The 17,179-nt window shown below is 49.3% G+C and overlaps 1 protein-coding gene across 1 annotated transcript in view; it reads left to right on the top strand.

Moving 5' to 3' along the window:
- Positions 1-17,179, top strand: part of C2CD2 (C2 calcium dependent domain containing 2) — a 66,990-nt gene that overhangs the window by 16,598 nt on the left and 33,213 nt on the right. Inside the window, exons 3-5 of the mRNA XM_039480520.2 lie at positions 12,186-12,299; positions 15,224-15,328; positions 16,261-16,383. Coding sequence (XP_039336454.2) covers positions 12,186-12,299; positions 15,224-15,328; positions 16,261-16,383 — 342 coding nt within the window. The remainder of the gene's footprint in view (positions 1-12,185; positions 12,300-15,223; positions 15,329-16,260; positions 16,384-17,179) is intronic.

The following is a 17,179-nucleotide window of genomic DNA, read 5'->3' on the forward strand; positions in this document are numbered from 1 at the left end:
AGCAATTCTCTTGCCTCAGCCTCCTGAATAGCTGGTATTACAGGCACAACACCACCACACCGAAATTTTTATATTTTTAGTAGATACAAGCTTTCACTATGTTGACCAGGCTGCTCTTGAACCCCTGACCTCATTATCCACTTGCCTTGGCCTCCCAAAGTGCTGGGGTTACAGGTATGAGCCACTGCGCCCAGCCCTCGGCGTCAGGACTCTTATAGCTGTGGAGATCAGGCTTCAGCAAGGACAGATGGGCATGCTGCAGTCTGCAGGTACTTACGGGCTTTGGCAAATTCAGACCTCAGGCTACCAGGGGTCCCTTCTGTCTCAAACATAGAAATTCTGCTCTTATCATAGAGTCAAGACAAGTTCATTGTTGAAAACTTGAAAAACACAGAATAATATTTAATAAAAACACAGGGTACTGTGTGAACTGGTGATTAGCTCTGTTCATGTACACTGCCAGTCTTTTTCTTCTGCGTTTATTTTTTGCTACAGTTTACACTGTATTGCATTTATATTCTTTCCTGGGTTACTGAAATTTCTCAAAAATTCTAATGAATGAACGCGTAAGAGTCAAGGCTGGCTGGGCGCGGTGGCTCACACCTGTAATCCCAGCACTTTGGTAGGCTAGAGCAAGCAGATCACGAGGTCAGGCGTTTGGGACCAGCCTGGCCAACATGGTGAAACCCCATCTCTACTAAAAATACAAAAATGAGCTGGGCGTGGTGGCACACACCTGTAATCCCAGCTACTCAGGAGGTTGAGGCAGGAGAATTGCTGGAATCTGAGAGGTGGAGGATTCAGTGAGCCGAGATCGCTCCATTGCACTCCAGCCTGGGTGACAGAGTGAGACTCAGCTCAAAAAAACAAAAACAAAAACAAAAACAGAGTGGGGGCTGTTAAGCAGTGGCCACGTTGTCCTGGTTAGGAGCAGGGCTCCTTGGGCTCCATTCTCTCACCTCCTCTGTATGGCTTGGCTTCTCATCTATAAAGGTAGAGGATCACACCCCCCCACCCCCAGACAGGCTGTGATGATGGAATGAGTTACCCCAGGTACAGCGCATGGGACGACGCGAAGTCTATGCCAGGCTCAGTATCTCCGCCTGCCTCTGTTGTTATTTCTGCTCGTGTGTTTATTTCCTCGCTGTTCCTGGAAGTGGAAGACTAGAGGTACTTGAGAAAGAGTACGCACATTTTTAAGGATCTTGATACATATTGTCAGAAAAGCAGCGTTTTAGGAAGTGGACTGTTTTTTATTTTTTGAGACAGGGTCTCACTCTGCCACCCAGGCTGGAGTGTGCCGGCATGGGTGCTGCTCACAGCAGCTTCGACCTCCTGGGCTCAGCAGTCCTCCTGCCTCAGCCTTCCGAGTAGCTGAGATTACAGACATGCACCGCCACGGCCGGCTAGTTTTTTTAATTTTTTTCTGCAGAGATGGGGTCTCACCTTGTAGCGCAGGCGGGTCTTGAACTCCTGGGTTCAAGCAATCCGTTTTCCTCTGCCCTCCGAAGTGCTGGTGTAAGAGGTGTGAGCCACCTCACCCAGTGAAAATGGATGATTAAATTGCATTTGTTTTCATACAATTACAGAAATACTTCATGCTCACTAAAAAGTTAAAAATAAAAACGTTCAAACTTTTTTTATTTAACATCTACGTCCTGCTGCCGCCCGCAGGGATGGGGCTGCTGTTAACAGCATTCCTGGAAGCTTTTTCCTGCCAGACGAAAGGCGCACACATGGGCATGGGCTCTTGCTTTGTTTCACAACAGTTTTCTGCATTGTTCTTGATTTTTACGTTTTTGTGGCCAAATGAGGAAAGGAGCCCTTGCCACTGCCTTGTCATGGCTGTGGCTCGTGCCATCCTTTGCGGTGGAGTGAGCCTGCCAGTCAGGTGGGCGGGTCCCCTCCCCTCCCTTTCACTGTTTGAGTGGCAAGAGCAGGCCTGGTGGTCTTCTGAGCGTCACAGTCGCTCTGGCCAGCCTGGGTGCTGTGCACATCCACAAGGAGGAAGTCTTGTTGGGATCTGTCTGGGCCCCTGGCAGGGGTCAGCTGGGAGCGGAACACCTTCGGGTGCTCGGATTCTGTACTGGCCTTTTTCGTTCTTGGACAAGCATCTTGGCCAAACACGACACATTTTTAGGGTACTGTTTTGCAAAGGAATCCAGCCAGCTTAATCTCTTGTAAAATGTCCAGGATGGGACATTGCTTAATCTTCGTGTGTTAAATGAGGAGGATAAGACGCCAAAGCCTCTTTTTGTGAATATTGTTCTGTGAGTTCCGCTGTAGAGCTGTGTGTCGGGCAGCAGGTTCACAGTGGTGTTCTTCTTTGGTATCTAAGCCACACACCCCCATGGTCTCCAAATTTACACCAAATTCCATGTCAGCACCGCCTCTTGTTCCCTCAGCTGGGCATAAATCTTGAGAAGGGAAAAAAAAAATGGTAACAGAACTTGAGGACCTGTGACAAATAAGAGATCTGAAAGAGATGTGAACTTACCATCCCAGGGCACTGCCCCTCCTTTTCAAAGCTCACGCTATGAGGTCAGGTTGCGTCTTTTTCATCTTTCTAACTCAGCCTTGACAAGGGACATGTGGTCAGCATTTGAGCCAAGACAGGGACAAGGCCGCCGGAACCCAGTGTGTCTGTTACGTAATGCCATCTCTGATCAGTGGGATGAGGCTGAGGACCGGCTGGCCTGAACTCCCACCTCCTCTCCGTCGACAAACGCTGGACTTGTGTTCCGTCTGGAGTCTCCTTGTGGGTTCCTCTCACGGTGGAACCGGCTGCCCTGCCCACTGGAGGCCCTTTTCTTGGACTTCCTCGTGCCACCCCTGAAGGCCCCCATGTGTCCAAGTCATCACCTTTGCAAATACCCGGTTCATCTGCAAAACCCTCTGCGTCGTCTACACAGAGTGCCGTCCTCCAGAGCTGGGAGCGGCTTGAGTCATCCCGCAGGACCGAAGATAGATAAGTGCAGATCCACACCCGGCCCAGCCCTGGCTGAGGCGAGGAGCAGTCCCAGCTGTTTACTCACAACACTTTAGACACCAAATGTGTGGGTTTTTTTTTTTTACACCAACCATCAGTTCTTCAACTCCGTGGTGCCAGCTACAATTTGTGGTGACCTACAATTCAACTCCATTCCAGGCGCAGTGGCTCACACCTGTAATCCCAGCACTTTGGGAAACCAGGGCAGGCCCAGGGCTGGGTCCCACCAGACTGCCCCCACTTCAGACACCAGGTGTAAGCTTGTGTCCTGTTCTTCTGATTGTCTGTAGATCAGAGATCTCCCCCAACCACCCTCCTGAGGTTCAGATACTGCACTAGAGTGGCTCACAGCACAGAACTCAGGAAAACAGTTTACTTGCTATTACTAGTTTATTATAAGGATATGACTCAGGACCGGCTGTGTGGAAGGGATGCTTTGGCAGGCGGAGGGGGAGGGCTGGGACTCCAGGAGCCTCATGTCCTGCCTGGGCGAGCCACCCTCCTGGTACCTAGCTGTGTTCAACACCTTGGAAGCTCCCCCAACCGTGTCATTTCAGGGTTTTTATGGAGGCTTCATGACCTAGGTATGATGGATTACATCACCGGCCATAGGTGATTGAACTCAAGCCTCAGCCCCTCTGCCTTCCCTGGAGGGGGGTGGTAGGGTGCTGGAGGTGGGGCTCCAAGTCTCTCAAGTGATCAGCCCCCATCCTGGGGCTGTCTAGGTTCCCTACCCACAGCTCTCTTGTTAGCATATAAAAGACACTCTTCTCAGCCAAACTCGGTGGCCCAAGCCTGTAATCCCAACACTCTGGGAGGACAAAGTGGGTGGATCACCTGAGGGCCAGAGATGGAGACCAGCCTGGCCAACAAGGTGAAACCCCATCTCTACTAAAAATACAAAAATTAGCCGGGCGTGGTGGCGCGTGCCTGTAGTCCCAGCTACTCGGGAGGCTGAGGCAGGAGAATTGCTTGAACCTGGGAGGCGGAGGTTGCAGTGAGCTGAGATCGCACCACTGCACCCCAGCCTGGTGATAGAGTGAGATCTTGTCTCAAAAAATAACAACAAAAGACACTCTTCTCCAAAGGCACTCTTATCTCTCAGGCGATTCCAAGGGTTTTAAGAGCCTTGTGCCAGGAACCAGGAAGAAAGGCCAAACAGGCATGTGTCGCAGGCAGCAAGCCCTGCAGGGCTGTGGCGTTTCCCTAAGGGAATTCTCCTGGTGCTTGCCTTTTGGGGCATCTGCTCAGACCAGGTGTGGAAGAAGCTCCTGCCCACAGCCCTGTGAGCAGGCTGCAGCCAGGGCTGGCGTGTAGGCAGCAAAGCGTGGCCTTTAAACCTTTCTCCAGGGGCTCTCTCTGCATTCTCTTCTAGTCCCGACGTGAACCGAGTGCATTCCTTTGTCCTAGACATTAATTACGTTCTTACACAAGAGCGACAGGTTTTCTACCTACGTTCTCTTTCCTCATGTCTTGGGAGTGGTTTGCTCCAGAATGTTTGACCCAGACGGAAATTTTTATTTCCGTATCTCAAGCCACCTGAGCCAGCCCTTCCCCTGTAGGGGCAGCCACCCCCTTCCCTGGCACGTGGGGAAGCTTTTCATGCCCACTTCCCTGGGGGTCTGAGGTCCACACGTCGGTGACAAGATTAAAGGGAATCAGGGCTTAGGAACTGTGCTGTGACAGTCGCTCACTGAAAAAGAGTTGCATTTCTTTTGGGAAATGCTGTAACCAGACACCCTTATTTTCCAAGAAGAGAGAAAGAGTTATTGTTTTTTATTACTGTTTTTCTCTTTTCTCCACTTCCCGCTGTTCCCCGCTTTTTTCTTAGCCCTTTAGAATGTAATTATAGCCTTTTACCTCCCCTTCACCAGACAAGGCTTGCAGGGCCAGTCCATCTAACGCGGTGCTCAGGAGCTCCAGCGAAACCCTCGCCCACCGGGCTGCCTGGAGAGAGAACAGGCGACTTACAACCCGAAGTGTGCCCCGCTGGAACGCTCCCCCACCGGAAGAGTTTCGGTTGTTACAACCTAGCTCTGCCCACAGAAGGCACCAGTGGCCACCGGCTTGGACCGCCCAGTCGGTCAAGGCACCAAAGCAAGTTATGTCGACCCTCACCTGCTCGTGTCCCTCCTTTCGTGACATTCATGCCAAGCCCCCTTTTGAAAGTGCCTGCTTTCTGCTTCAAAAGCAAAGTGGTACCCTTAAGGCAGAAGCCTGTTCTTTCCCTTAGCTAAGCTTTGGAAAGAAATAATTTATAAGCTTTGGAACTAAATAAAGAAATAATAAATATTAAAATATTATAAATAATTTTATTTATATATAAATATATTTATGTAAGTATAAATAAATATATATATAAACGTATCAGACCTGCTCTTGTTGATTGGACTCTGCTGGCCGCCACAAGAAGGCTGGAGTGAACCTCATTTGGCCTCCAGAATCCGGCTCCAGCCACTGCACAAAATCAACCATGCTGTTAGTGTTATGTTTTGCATTTTTATTACTTTTTAAATTTTTTATAGAGGCAGGATCTCACTGTATTGCCCAGGCTGGTCTTGAACTCCTGGACTCAAGTGATCCTCTCGCCTTGGCCTCCCAAAGTACTGGGATTACAGATGTGATAATTTCACTAAAGCTCCTGTCCCCACCACACCCTCACCGTAAAGAAGACAACAAAGATAGGGAAAGGAGAACCGGACAGCAATGTCACCCTTTGTGTCTGTAAAACTGCAGCTCCAGACGGAACTGGACGATCGTGTGGAATTTCCCCAGAACCTTATTCCACAGCCTCTGGAGGGGAACCCACAGCTCGCACTGGGCGTGTGTGGTGTGTCGTGTGCACACGTGTTCAACCTGATGCCGAAATATGCCCTGAGAGCTTCGGGGTCGGGTAAGCGGGGAGGTGGTCCCCTGCTCCGTCTGTAACTCGGGGGGCTGCTTGTTTCGTGAAGGCACCATGGTTTAAAATCGTCCACCTTCCTCTAGGAATGCAGTGGGGAAAAAGGAAAACAAAATTAAGAAGATAAAATTGTCCACCTTTGTCACTCTAGCCAGCTGCAGACAGGAAGCTCAGCTGAGTTGCCTTTTTTTTTTTTTTTTTTTTTTTTGCTTTGCATGACTTGAAATTCCAGATATTTCATTAACCTGGAATTTATGCTAAAATGCTAACAGGCTGTGAAATTGTTTTGAATGAGGGTCTTTCCTAGGGTAGGTGGTGGCGGTTCCTCATCAGAGACCCCGCCCTCTGAGATCCAGGGCAGGTGCCGCCCCCGAATGGGACTCCCATGGCGCCACCTGTTCGTCTGGATGACGGTGTGTGGAGTTCTGGCCGAGTGAGCCTGCAGGTGCAGCCGGACTCCGGCCTGGAGGAGACAGAGTGAGGCCGTGGTGGCACTGGGCTTGTGTTGCTTGGTCGGAATGTGGAGGCCGGTGTGGCCGAGTGGCCTGGCCCATCAGGAAGCACTGGCTGCCAGCGAGGAGGAGACCCACTTCCCTTCCGCCCTTCATCTTAAAGGAACTGTCTTGTTACATGTTTTAGTATAAACCTGTTGAAAGAGAACGCGTTCACAGGCAGATCTTGAAGCTGTAGAATGCCCGCGTTAAACCGTGCTGTGCAGTGTGACTGAAAGGCTGCCTTGTTTAAAGTAACTGACAAGAAAAGGGAGGGGGAGTGTTGCTGGGGTGGGGTTGGAGTCAGGCTGGAGCAGGAGCCCCATGGGGTCGAGGCTCCCCCAGAAGATAAAACAGCAGCCCTTGGGGTTGGCCGCCATCTTGTTTCCAACATTTTTTATCTCAGTCCTCTGTGAGAATTGCTCATAAAAATCCATCCTTAAGCCAGGCATGGTGGCTCAAGCCTGGAATCCCAGCACTTTGGGAGGCTGAGATGGGTGGATCACCTGAAGTCAGCAGTTTGAGACCAACCTGGCTAACATGGTGAAACCCTGTCTCTACTAAAAATACAAAAATTAGCCAGGCATGGTGGCATGCACCCATAATCCCAGCTACTTGGAAGAGGCTGAGGGAGGAGAATGGCTTGAACCCGGGAGGCGGAGGTTGCAGTCAGCCGAGATCGCACCACAGCACTTAGCTTAGTGGACAGAATGAAACTCCATCTCAAAAGTAAATAAATAAAAATACATCTTTAGCTGTTTGTTTTGAATTAGTGGGCAAATAGGATTAAATGTTGTAAATGTTTGGATCATCTTTAGCTCTAATGGATTTTACTTTTTAAATTGAGTCCCAGTTCTGGAGTAGAAATAGTATTTTATATCCAGTTCCTACTGTCTTGAAGAATACTTACAGAGGCGAGACTCCATTGCAGAGCAAGGAGAGACATCTGATTAGGAGATCCAGATGATTTGTGAAGGGTCTTTGCTTTGAATTTACTTTGGAGTTATTTCCTCAGGGTGTTATGTAGTGTGATGAAAGTGAAAAATACTCAGTTACATAAACCTTTTGGATACATTTTCTCAGCATTGCTAGTTTCTTTGGAGACAAAAGTAATTACATGATTTCCAGCTCTCTGGAGTGTTCTAAGAGAAGAAGGAGCCCAGGCAGCTGTAGAAGAAGCTTAATTGAAAAGGGAAGTGAAAGGTCACAGTGAGATCTGAAGACTCAGGGACTCTCCTGTTGCTGAACAATAGCGACCCTCCCTCGGAGTAGCCTGCCTGCAATCTTTGGCTCCAAGTCTAAACAGAGGAATAGTTTCCAGATAAGCGCTATTTGCATAGGTATGTGACTGCCTGAGGTCGAGGTGCTGAGGCTGGAGGGAGCACAGGGGAGGTGAATGAAGGCCTCCGCTCTGCCCTGCCCGGGCAGCCTTCACGGCCTTCCCCTCCCATGACGCTTCCATCTGCAGCCCGGGGCTCCCCCACCCAAACCCTCACCTGCCAACCACGGGTCCCCGTTTGGAGACCCCGACTTCCTGCACACAGCCCACCCTCTAAAAAACACTGTTGCTTACACAGAGAGGAAAGCGTTTATTTGGAATGCAAAGTTCGCCCTTCTGTTGCTCGATTTTGAAATGCTTTATGTAAACAGTCTTTGGTTGTTTTGGGGAAAAAAATCTCAAAAAAAAAAAAAAAAAAAAAAACCAATGCAGGTGGGGGGATGGCTGGTAGTTGTTAAGAGAGCTCACTCTTGTGGACGCAGACCTGGGCTCGGTGGGGTCTGCGCTGAGGCTGGGGGTTCTCACTCCTGTCCTCAGAGGGGTTCACCGTCCCTGCCGCCCGTGCTAGATATTGCTTCTATTTAACTTTGTGAAATCCTGTACAAATCATTTCAGAGGCCCAGTCTGTCCGTTCCATGTAACTGGGATTCCCCGAATAGCTCACTTGGAAAGTTCAGAAAGGGCTCTCATGACCCTGGCTATTTAGGGTAGGGAGACTCGAGAGTAAAGATCGGGGTCTCCACCCACTCGTGGGTATTTAGTAGATGTTAACCGTTGGCATCTGGTACCCAGGAAGGCTAACCAGTGAGGAGGAGCTGTTTACCTGTGTCAGGTGGTCCTGGCTTCTGCCGTGACGTCAGGAGCCCCCCTGAGCCGGGCGAGGCATTGCCTCTGTTGGCATGGCTGGAAGAATTTAATCCCCATCGTGGATAACACCTTAATACGCTAAAAGAAGATTACTTGTTTTTACAATCTCCTCTCCATTTCGTTCCTGTCCATTTGGCAAATGGGGCATTATTTGTGAGGGTGGCAGAGGCAGGGGCTGGCCCTGGAAGAGGATTTGGCCCTGGTGGTTGGCCCTCCAAGTGGAGCAGGAGCAGTGTTTTGTTTGGCCGTGTGAAAATGCAAGGCAGGTTCAGACCGTTTCTTTCTGCTGCGGTGCGGTGACACAGTCACGGCTCACTGCGGCCTCACACCCCCTCTCGCCCTACCCTTCTGAGTAGCTGAGACTGCAGGTGCACACCACCATGCCTGACTCATTTTTGTATCTTTTTTTATTTTTATGTTTTAGAGATGGGGTCTTGCTGTGTTGCCCAGGCTGGTCTTGAACTCCTGGACTCAAGCAGTCCTCCTGCCTCAGCCTCCCAAAGCGCTGGGATTACAGGCATGAGCCACCACGCTCGGCCAAGATTGTTGCTTTAAAGAATTTTTCTAGCCAGACTCTGAGGGGAGGCCAAGAAAGGCTTGGTCTGCACTCCAGGTGTGTTCAGAGGGTAGGGAAGCCCCGGGGCTGGGGAAGGCACGCCAGGGTGTCACCATGGAGAGACAATTGCTCATTCTGTCGGACAGCAGAAAGTGTGTTCACCTACTTGAGTGATGCGGCTTGAGTGGTTACTCGTGAGCCTTGGAGTCCTGTGTTGTAGAAGTTTTAAAGTCCTTTGATCTATTTACTTATTTATTTGCTAGCTTTTGAGCAAGTGTGGTTCTCTGTGTATCAGGGAATGGTGGCGGGAAGCTTTCTGCAGAACTGGATACAAAGGGAGATGAAATTCTTTACTGCTTCGGTTGCGGCACTAGGGAGCTGTCTGTTTTCTCGGTAGGGTTCTGATTAGCTTAGCATAGAAGGCTCCGAAGGAAGCACACGGTGCTCAGAGCCAGTGTCAGTTTTTTTTATTTTTTATTATGTTTTTTTTTTTTTTTTTTTTTTTTTTTTACTTTAAGCAGTAAAAGGCGTGGGCTGAGGCAAAGGACAGGGACTTTTCTCAATGTCCTGTCATCGGTGTGTGTAACTCATCTGGCATCAAAATACGCTCCTCCGAAGAGGACTGTTTATAGATCATTTATTTTTAACATGAATAGACGACATTTCTTATACAAACATTTTTTGTTCTGGCCCCTTCTGAACTCTGGAGATGATGGAAATACGCAGTTAACCATGTGACTCAGTCTTCTGAATGCAGCATTTGTCAGAACCGGTGGAAAGGAGGGTTCCAGGACTTTCTGCCAATATTGAAAGAAGGCGGGACTTTGTGTTTCTAGCTCTGTGGCGTTGAGGTATTTGGTGGTGGACACTGGATGCTGACCCCTGCCGGGGCCTCGGGGCCCAGGTTCCGCTTTCGTTCCAGAGCAGGGAGGGCGAGCAGTGGGAAGAGCTGGGTCCAGGGTTTGGCCGGAGCCAGGAGCCAGCAGATGAGAAAGGAAAAGGGGAATGTCCTGGCCCTGAACTTGGGGGAAGAGGAGGCCCTGAACGAGTAATTATTTTGATAATCTTTCCATGTGGTATTTTAGATTATGATAAATTCACCAGAGAATTAAAGAATTTTCTCTTTCCGTCCATTGACTCCCTGCAGTGGGGTCAGGGATTCTTTTGGGAATGAGGAGGTCAGTCTGACTTACCCTCAGCCTCCTGATAGCTTTGCTTTTTGGCCAAACACTCGTCACCTGTGGAACCCCCTTGCGCCTGCCTTATGGTCCAGCCCAGTGTGCCCCCGGCCGCCCCGGCCCTCCTCCTGTACGGTACACACCTGGCACCTGGCCTGGTAATTATCCCACACATGTCCGCTTGGCCTCTGCTCCCATGACCTCTCATTCTAGATCAGATTCTGTAGAGGAATCTGTGGCAGAAACGACATCTGTCTGTGTGCTGTAGTAGCTGTGAAAATCACTCCTCTTAATAGTGTATGGTTTATGTCAGGGAACCACAGTTTGGTTTATTCCTGATGTCATTTTCTTTCTCTGACAGGTTCTTGAATGAGCTCATTTTATAATTTAGTATGGCTGCATAATTTTATAACCGTTTGATACTTTTTTTTTTTTTTTTCGAGATGGAGTTTCACTCTTGTTGACCAGGCTGGAATGCAATGGTACGATCTGGGCTCACAGCAACCTCCGCCTCCTGAGTTCCAGAAACTCTCCTGCCTCAGCCTCCAGAGTAGCTGGGATTACAGGCGTGTACCACCCTGCCCAGCTAATTTCGTATTTTTAGTGGAGATGGGGTTTCTCCCTGTTAGTCAGGCTGGTCTCAAACTCCCGACCTCAGGTGATCCACCCGCCCTGGCCTCCCAAAGTGCTGGGATTACAGGCATGAGCCACCACGCCCGGCCTGATACTTTGTTTTTTGAATTACTTCCACCTTGTTGAAAACCATGATACTGTAGAAATTATTTAAGTGGAAGTAACCCCTTGCGTTCTGGGTAATTTAAGAAAACTTTTTTTTACTTCTAACATCTATAACTTACTTTCTTTTTAATATTCATTTTTAGCAAAAGAAGATGGGTACTGGCTTTGACTCTATATGGATATATAATCATTTGGGGAATTAAAAATCAGCTGTTGTGGAGAAATAGAACAAGATGATATTCAAAGAAAAAGACTTTGTTATATATGGAAAGCGCCTAATAACTAGATTTGGGCAAGACAGAGTTTAGCTCCTAAGAAATTCATCAGGAAGCAAAGATCTGAAATATTGTTTCTAGTTTTCAAACTACTATATTATAGAAAAGATGTAAATCTGAATATCTGAATATTTATCCAACTTTGCAACCCTAAATTTGTATCCTCGCTAACGTATAAAGTCCAGATTATTTTGATATAAAGATGCCTAGACCGGATGTGTTGTCTCACACCTATAATCCCAGCACTTTGGAAAGCTGAAGCAGGTGGATCACCTGAGGTCAGGAGTTTGAGACCAGCCTGGCCAACATGGTGAAACCCTGTCTCTACTGAAAATACAAAAATTAGCTGGGTGTGGTGGCGCATACCTGTAATTCCAACTACTTGGGAGGCTGAGATGGGAGAATTGGTTGAACCAGAGAGTTGGAGGTTGCAGCGAGCTGAGATCACTCCATGGCACTACTCCAGCCTGGATGACAGAGTAAGACTCTGTCTCAAAAATAATAATAATAAATAATAAAAAAAAAATTGCCTATGGCAGCTGAGTGCAGTGGCTTATGCCTGCAATCCCAGCACTTTGGAAGGCCAAGGTGGGAAGATTGTTCGAGTTTGAAACCAGCCTGGGCAATATCGGTAGACCCCATCTTTACAAAAAAAATACAAAAATACAAAAATTTGGTGGGTGTGGGGACACACACCTGTAGTCCCAGGTGCTCAGGAGATTGAGGTGGGAGGATCACCTCAGCTAGGGAAACAGAGGTTGCAGTGAACTGAGGTCATGCCAATGCACTCCAGCCTAGGTGACAAAGCAAGACGCTGTCTCAAAAAAAAAAAAAAAAAAAAAAAAAAAACCATGTACGAGCTGTCTTTTCTGTTGGATGCAGTTTTCTCCCTTGCCTGTGCCTCCTCTAGGTGGTGGTCTGTCACGTGGTGGGCCAGGCCATTCAGTTCGTGGTCAGTGAGAAGCCTGCCTCGGGTGCCGGATGCCGGCTGTATGACGTGCGGCTCTCCCCATTCCATTTACAGGTAAAGATGTGTAGAGTTTGCAATTTATGAGAACCGCCAAAGTGACAGTTCTCAGAAATGTGAAGAGTGAGTGTGGTGTGAGTTACAGGGCTGTAACGATTCTTGTTTTTATTAATTCCCATTCATGTCATAATTTTCAGACTCTAAGCTTCCATATAGTATTTTATATATAGGAACGGATCACACATATGTACTACACACCACACACATCCACTGCACACACAAACACACATATATTTATAATAAACCCAGAGGTTGCGCCTTTTAGGCATTTGAATGAGTCGGGGTGGTGTTGATGGATAGGGTAGGGCAAGCTGCCTCAGAGATGAGAAGCGGGGCGGTTCCGAACCCGGCGCTGGGCTGCAGCTTGGAAACACAGCTGAGTGGCTGGGGAGGGGCAGTCCTCATTCCAGTTTTTGGCAAAGTCAGTTTTCAAAGAACTCCCTTATTATTTTTATAAGTTAAAAATTAGTATGACCATTGTTCCATGTTTTAATAATAGACATAATAATCAAGGTATATATATAATTATACGTATCTCTACAATTTTATAGAGAGACTTACAGATCTATAATTACAGTAAAGCCAGTGACACTTCAGATGCCCAAATCATCACTGAGCTGTGCGGCCCGCACATCCTGCAGAATATTCCCTGGAGTTCCTGTTTAGCTGGTATTTAACAATCGCAGATGTCTGGGCCTCTTTCAAGGGTCACTGCTAGTCCAGTGCCCTGTTTCATCCCCATGTCCTTGGACTTGGCTCCTAATTTGGGGGATGAGCTCCAGTCATACAGAATTTCCAGTCGCAAGGGAAGATGACATCCCATGTGCTTTTCCTACAAAGGCCTGGTTTTCAATAGCCAGCACTGACAAAATGTCCTGGCTACCTAAGTGGCTTTTTTCTGAAATCCACCCCCAGTTCCTCTGCCCCCCCGAGCTGCACTCCCTCTGAGAGAATGGAAGAGGTGAAGAGTTGGCACCGTGGGCCTGTGAGGTGTTCCTGCTCTCCTGCACCCTGCAGATGATTTGGACAATGTGATTAGAAAATAGCCTTCAAAGTCTGGGTCATATTTACCCAACCTTTGATGCATGTTCTGGAACTGAATGAGTCCAGACAGGCTCACAAACACAAATAAAGAAATGTCGTTTCTGACATTGTGTTGATTATATTGACGCGTTCCTGCCATTTTCAGCAGCTGGCACAGAAGGAACACGATTGCACCTTTGATCACTTAACACAGTTAGAAACCGGTGTGTGGGCTGCCTCTCAGAGCGGAGGCAGCTGCTAGAGATCGGTAAATAATTGATGCTGGTGGCAGGAGGTGTGGCTGCTTCCCTGGTGTTCGTCTGACCAGAGATGCAAGAGTGGTCTCCATCGACTCAGCTGTCTGTGTCAAAACCATTAAAGTGCACTTTTCCCGTGGAACTACTTAACTTTTCCTAGAATCACCAGGCATGGAAGGCAGGGTGGAGATGGTTATGAAGTAGAAGTCATCGTTTTTCTCTACCCTGCTTCCCACGTGAGGTGAAAGTCCCCGTACTCAGGTGATCGAAAGTCACTCTTCCCTTTTGTTTAGGAGGGGAAGGGGTGGAGATGCGAAGAGTTAAGACTTTCGCTTTGGACAGAGCATCCGGCTGGGGAATGAACGTGCAGTATTAGCTTTCTGTGGCTGCGGATACAAATGACCATGAGCAGCTTCGGGCAGCACAGACTGGGGAAGTCACCAGGAAGGAGGCCGGACGTCCAGCCAGGCCCACTTCAAGGTGCTGTCGGGCTGCCTGCCGTAGCGGCAGTCACAGGGGCCTCTGTTCATTGCTTTTGGGGTTGTTGGTTGAATTTCATTATGTGGGATTATGGGACTGAGCTCCATTTTCTTGTTGGTGTCAGCAGAGGGCCATTTCTGGCTCCTTGAGGCACCCGATTTTTCCGCTCAGGTTGCCTTCCTCCACCCCCACACCAGCAGGGAGGCACACAGTCCTCATGCCACATGCCCGGCCCCTCTTCTCCCCTACTCTTCTGGGCTCATCTGAAGGGCCCAGAGTCATCTCCCCATCTTGAGGTCCTTCCCCTATCGCACCTGTCAAGTCTCCTGTGCCCTGTCCGGTCCTACAGTCACAAGTTCCAGGGATTAGGGTGGGGACCTCTTTGGGGGCCGCTGTCCTGCTTCCCAAATGGGCTGGATGGGTTGAACCATCCTTAGAGATTGGAGTCCAGTTAGAGGCTGCTGTGGTGGCCCAGGCAAGAGGCAGCAAAGACGCCATTGCACTCCACACAGAATCTTCAGGGCCGCGTGAGTGCGGGAGCAGGGCAGCCCACGTCCACGGTCAGAATGAGGCGCCCTGGGCCCTTCCCCCACGCCTCTCTCCTTTATGCCGGTACTCCCAGAAGGGGAAACCCAAAGCACAGCAAACTATTCATGTTCAAAAGACTGCAGGGCTTTGATGACATCTGGTTGTCAGCCACCAGTGTGGGGGTCCCTCTTTGAGAGGTAGGTTGAGGCCAGGGAAGGGACAGAAGGGGATGAGTAAAGGGAGTTTGGGATCCTGCTCTCCATTTTGGAAGCACATAGTATGCTGAGTGGAAAGCGCAGCAGTTTTCTCTGAAATAGAAAACTGAGTAAGTGAATAAGTGAGCAGGTACATACATGCACACACATGCACACGTGCACACATACACTCACATGCACACACATGCACACTTGCATACACATGCTCAAGTACACGTGCACACGCACACATGCACAAACATGCAAAGGTGCACACACACGCTCACATACATACTCATGCTCACATGGACACACACATATGCTGACATGCACATTTGCATACACACATGCTCACATGCACAGTCACATGCACACACCCCTGCACATTAAGGCTTTGGTGGAAAGAGTAGCCATCTAATAACATTTTTTTTTTTAATAGCTGGAGTTCCACCTGAAAGAGAAGAGAGAGAACCTCCAGATTAGCTGGTCCTTCATGAGTGTGCCCGAAATGGCCATTACTATCCAGCCCAGATCACTGGGGGAGGTCAGTCCGTACAGTTTTACGATTCTTCCATTGGCGTGAGAGCGCATGTGCGTTAGGACTGTCTGCGGTGGGGACCCGAGTGCATGTTGGTGTTGGTGGCCTCCTCCCCTCTCCCCAGCTGCCCCTTCTCAGGCTGGATTGGGCCTCTCGGGATGTGAATGGGCCCCTTTGGCTTGGCAGGGCCTGTGAGGTGGTGGATGGCTTTGATGGATCGAATGCAGGGCTGTACCTGGAGTCACTTGACCACTTAAAAAAGTCCTGAAGCTGGCCAGGCGCGGTGGCTCAAGCCTGTAATCCCAGCACTTTGGAAGGCCGAGGCGGGCGGATCATGAGGTCAAGAAATCGAGACCATCCTGGTCAACATGGTGAAACCCCGTCTCTACTAAAAATACAAAAAATTAGCTGGGCATGGTGGCACGTGCCTGTAATCCCAGCTACTCAGGAGGCTAAGGCAGGAGAATTGCCTGAACCCAGGAGGCGGAGGTTGTGGTGAGCCGAGATCGCGCCATTGCACTCCAGCCTGGGTAACAAGAGCGAAACTCCGTCTCAAAAATAAAAATAAAAATAAAAAAATAAGTCCTGAAGCTTTCCCTGCCCCAACCCACATGCGGATTTAATGGGCTGGGGATTATTTTAGCACTCATGTAGCCAAGGGTAATGACACTGTAGGTACCCCCTGGACGCTCCGCCACGTCTGACGATCAGTCCCCTCTCCCACGGTGAGGGCACTGCACTCATGACTTGGGCTGAGTCCGAACGCTGCTTCCAAGGGCAGTGCCTCATTCCTTTCTACAGTTTTTGCAAAGACAGAGCTAAAATCCGAAGGTGATTTCCCTCCTGAATTGCTTGGTTTTAGTCCTCTGAAGGTGTGGGGTTGGGGTCAGGGAGCGGGCTTGCAAAGTCCATCTGTCGACTGCCTCCTCTTTCCCCAGGACCAGGAGGCCGAGACACGCACGGTGTCGGACGCTCTGAAAGACCTCCTGAAGCATTTGGTTGGCTCTGCCTGTCCATCAGTGCTTCTGATCACCAAGCCCACGAATGTCCAGGAAGCTCAGGTAAACGCATCTGGGTGCTGTGGGTGCATCTGAACCCCATTAGGGGCCATGTCAGCCTCTCCTGGAGAATCTGTGTGCTTTTCCAGCATTCCTCCACCTCCCAAAGTAGAGCCAAGATGGCACCAGTGCGTGCTGGGATAGTGATGGTGGGCGTGGGATTTGAGTTTGGAGCACAGGGCTGCAAAGCTCCATGAAGTGAAAGGAAAACCTGACATGTCCCTGTCCATTCAGATCCCGAGACCTCATCCTTCCAGGACTAAGGTACCTGGGAAACCAGCCAGTGTTGAGAACATTGCCCCAGAAGCAAACAGAGCCTAGCAGGTGGGGTAGACAGAGATGGAGCCGGCCTGCTGCCCTGCTCCTGCCTGCAGTAGCTGCTGCCTCTTGGAGGTCTGCGTCCTTTGGCAGCGGGCGATAAAGGAGGCTAGTCTCATCTGTGCGACCCCCTTTTCCATGTCGCTTGCCTCCCTCCTCATTCTAGAGCCCTCCTGCACCATCCGATTAGGGTGCTACTCACTTTCCTGGTTAAATTCTCATCCAGAGCATTTGCCCTGGTCAACCTAATGGGCCGAAATAACACATCAATGATCCTTTGTTTAAGGTGAGTTCTCTCCGTCATATGCTGATCTTTTTTATCGTAACTCTGTAAAACAGGCAGTTATAGTCCCTGAGGTTTAAAAAACATATTTTTGGGCTGGGCACAGTGGCTCAATCCTGTAATCCCAGCACTTTAGGAGGCCAAGGCTGGTGGATCACAGGTCAGGAGATTGAGACCATCTTGGCCAACATGGTGACA

The sequence above is a fragment of the Saimiri boliviensis genome, chromosome 18, assembly GCF_048565385.1.
Source record: "Saimiri boliviensis isolate mSaiBol1 chromosome 18, mSaiBol1.pri, whole genome shotgun sequence".
NCBI classification, from domain to species: domain Eukaryota; kingdom Metazoa; phylum Chordata; class Mammalia; order Primates; family Cebidae; genus Saimiri; species Saimiri boliviensis.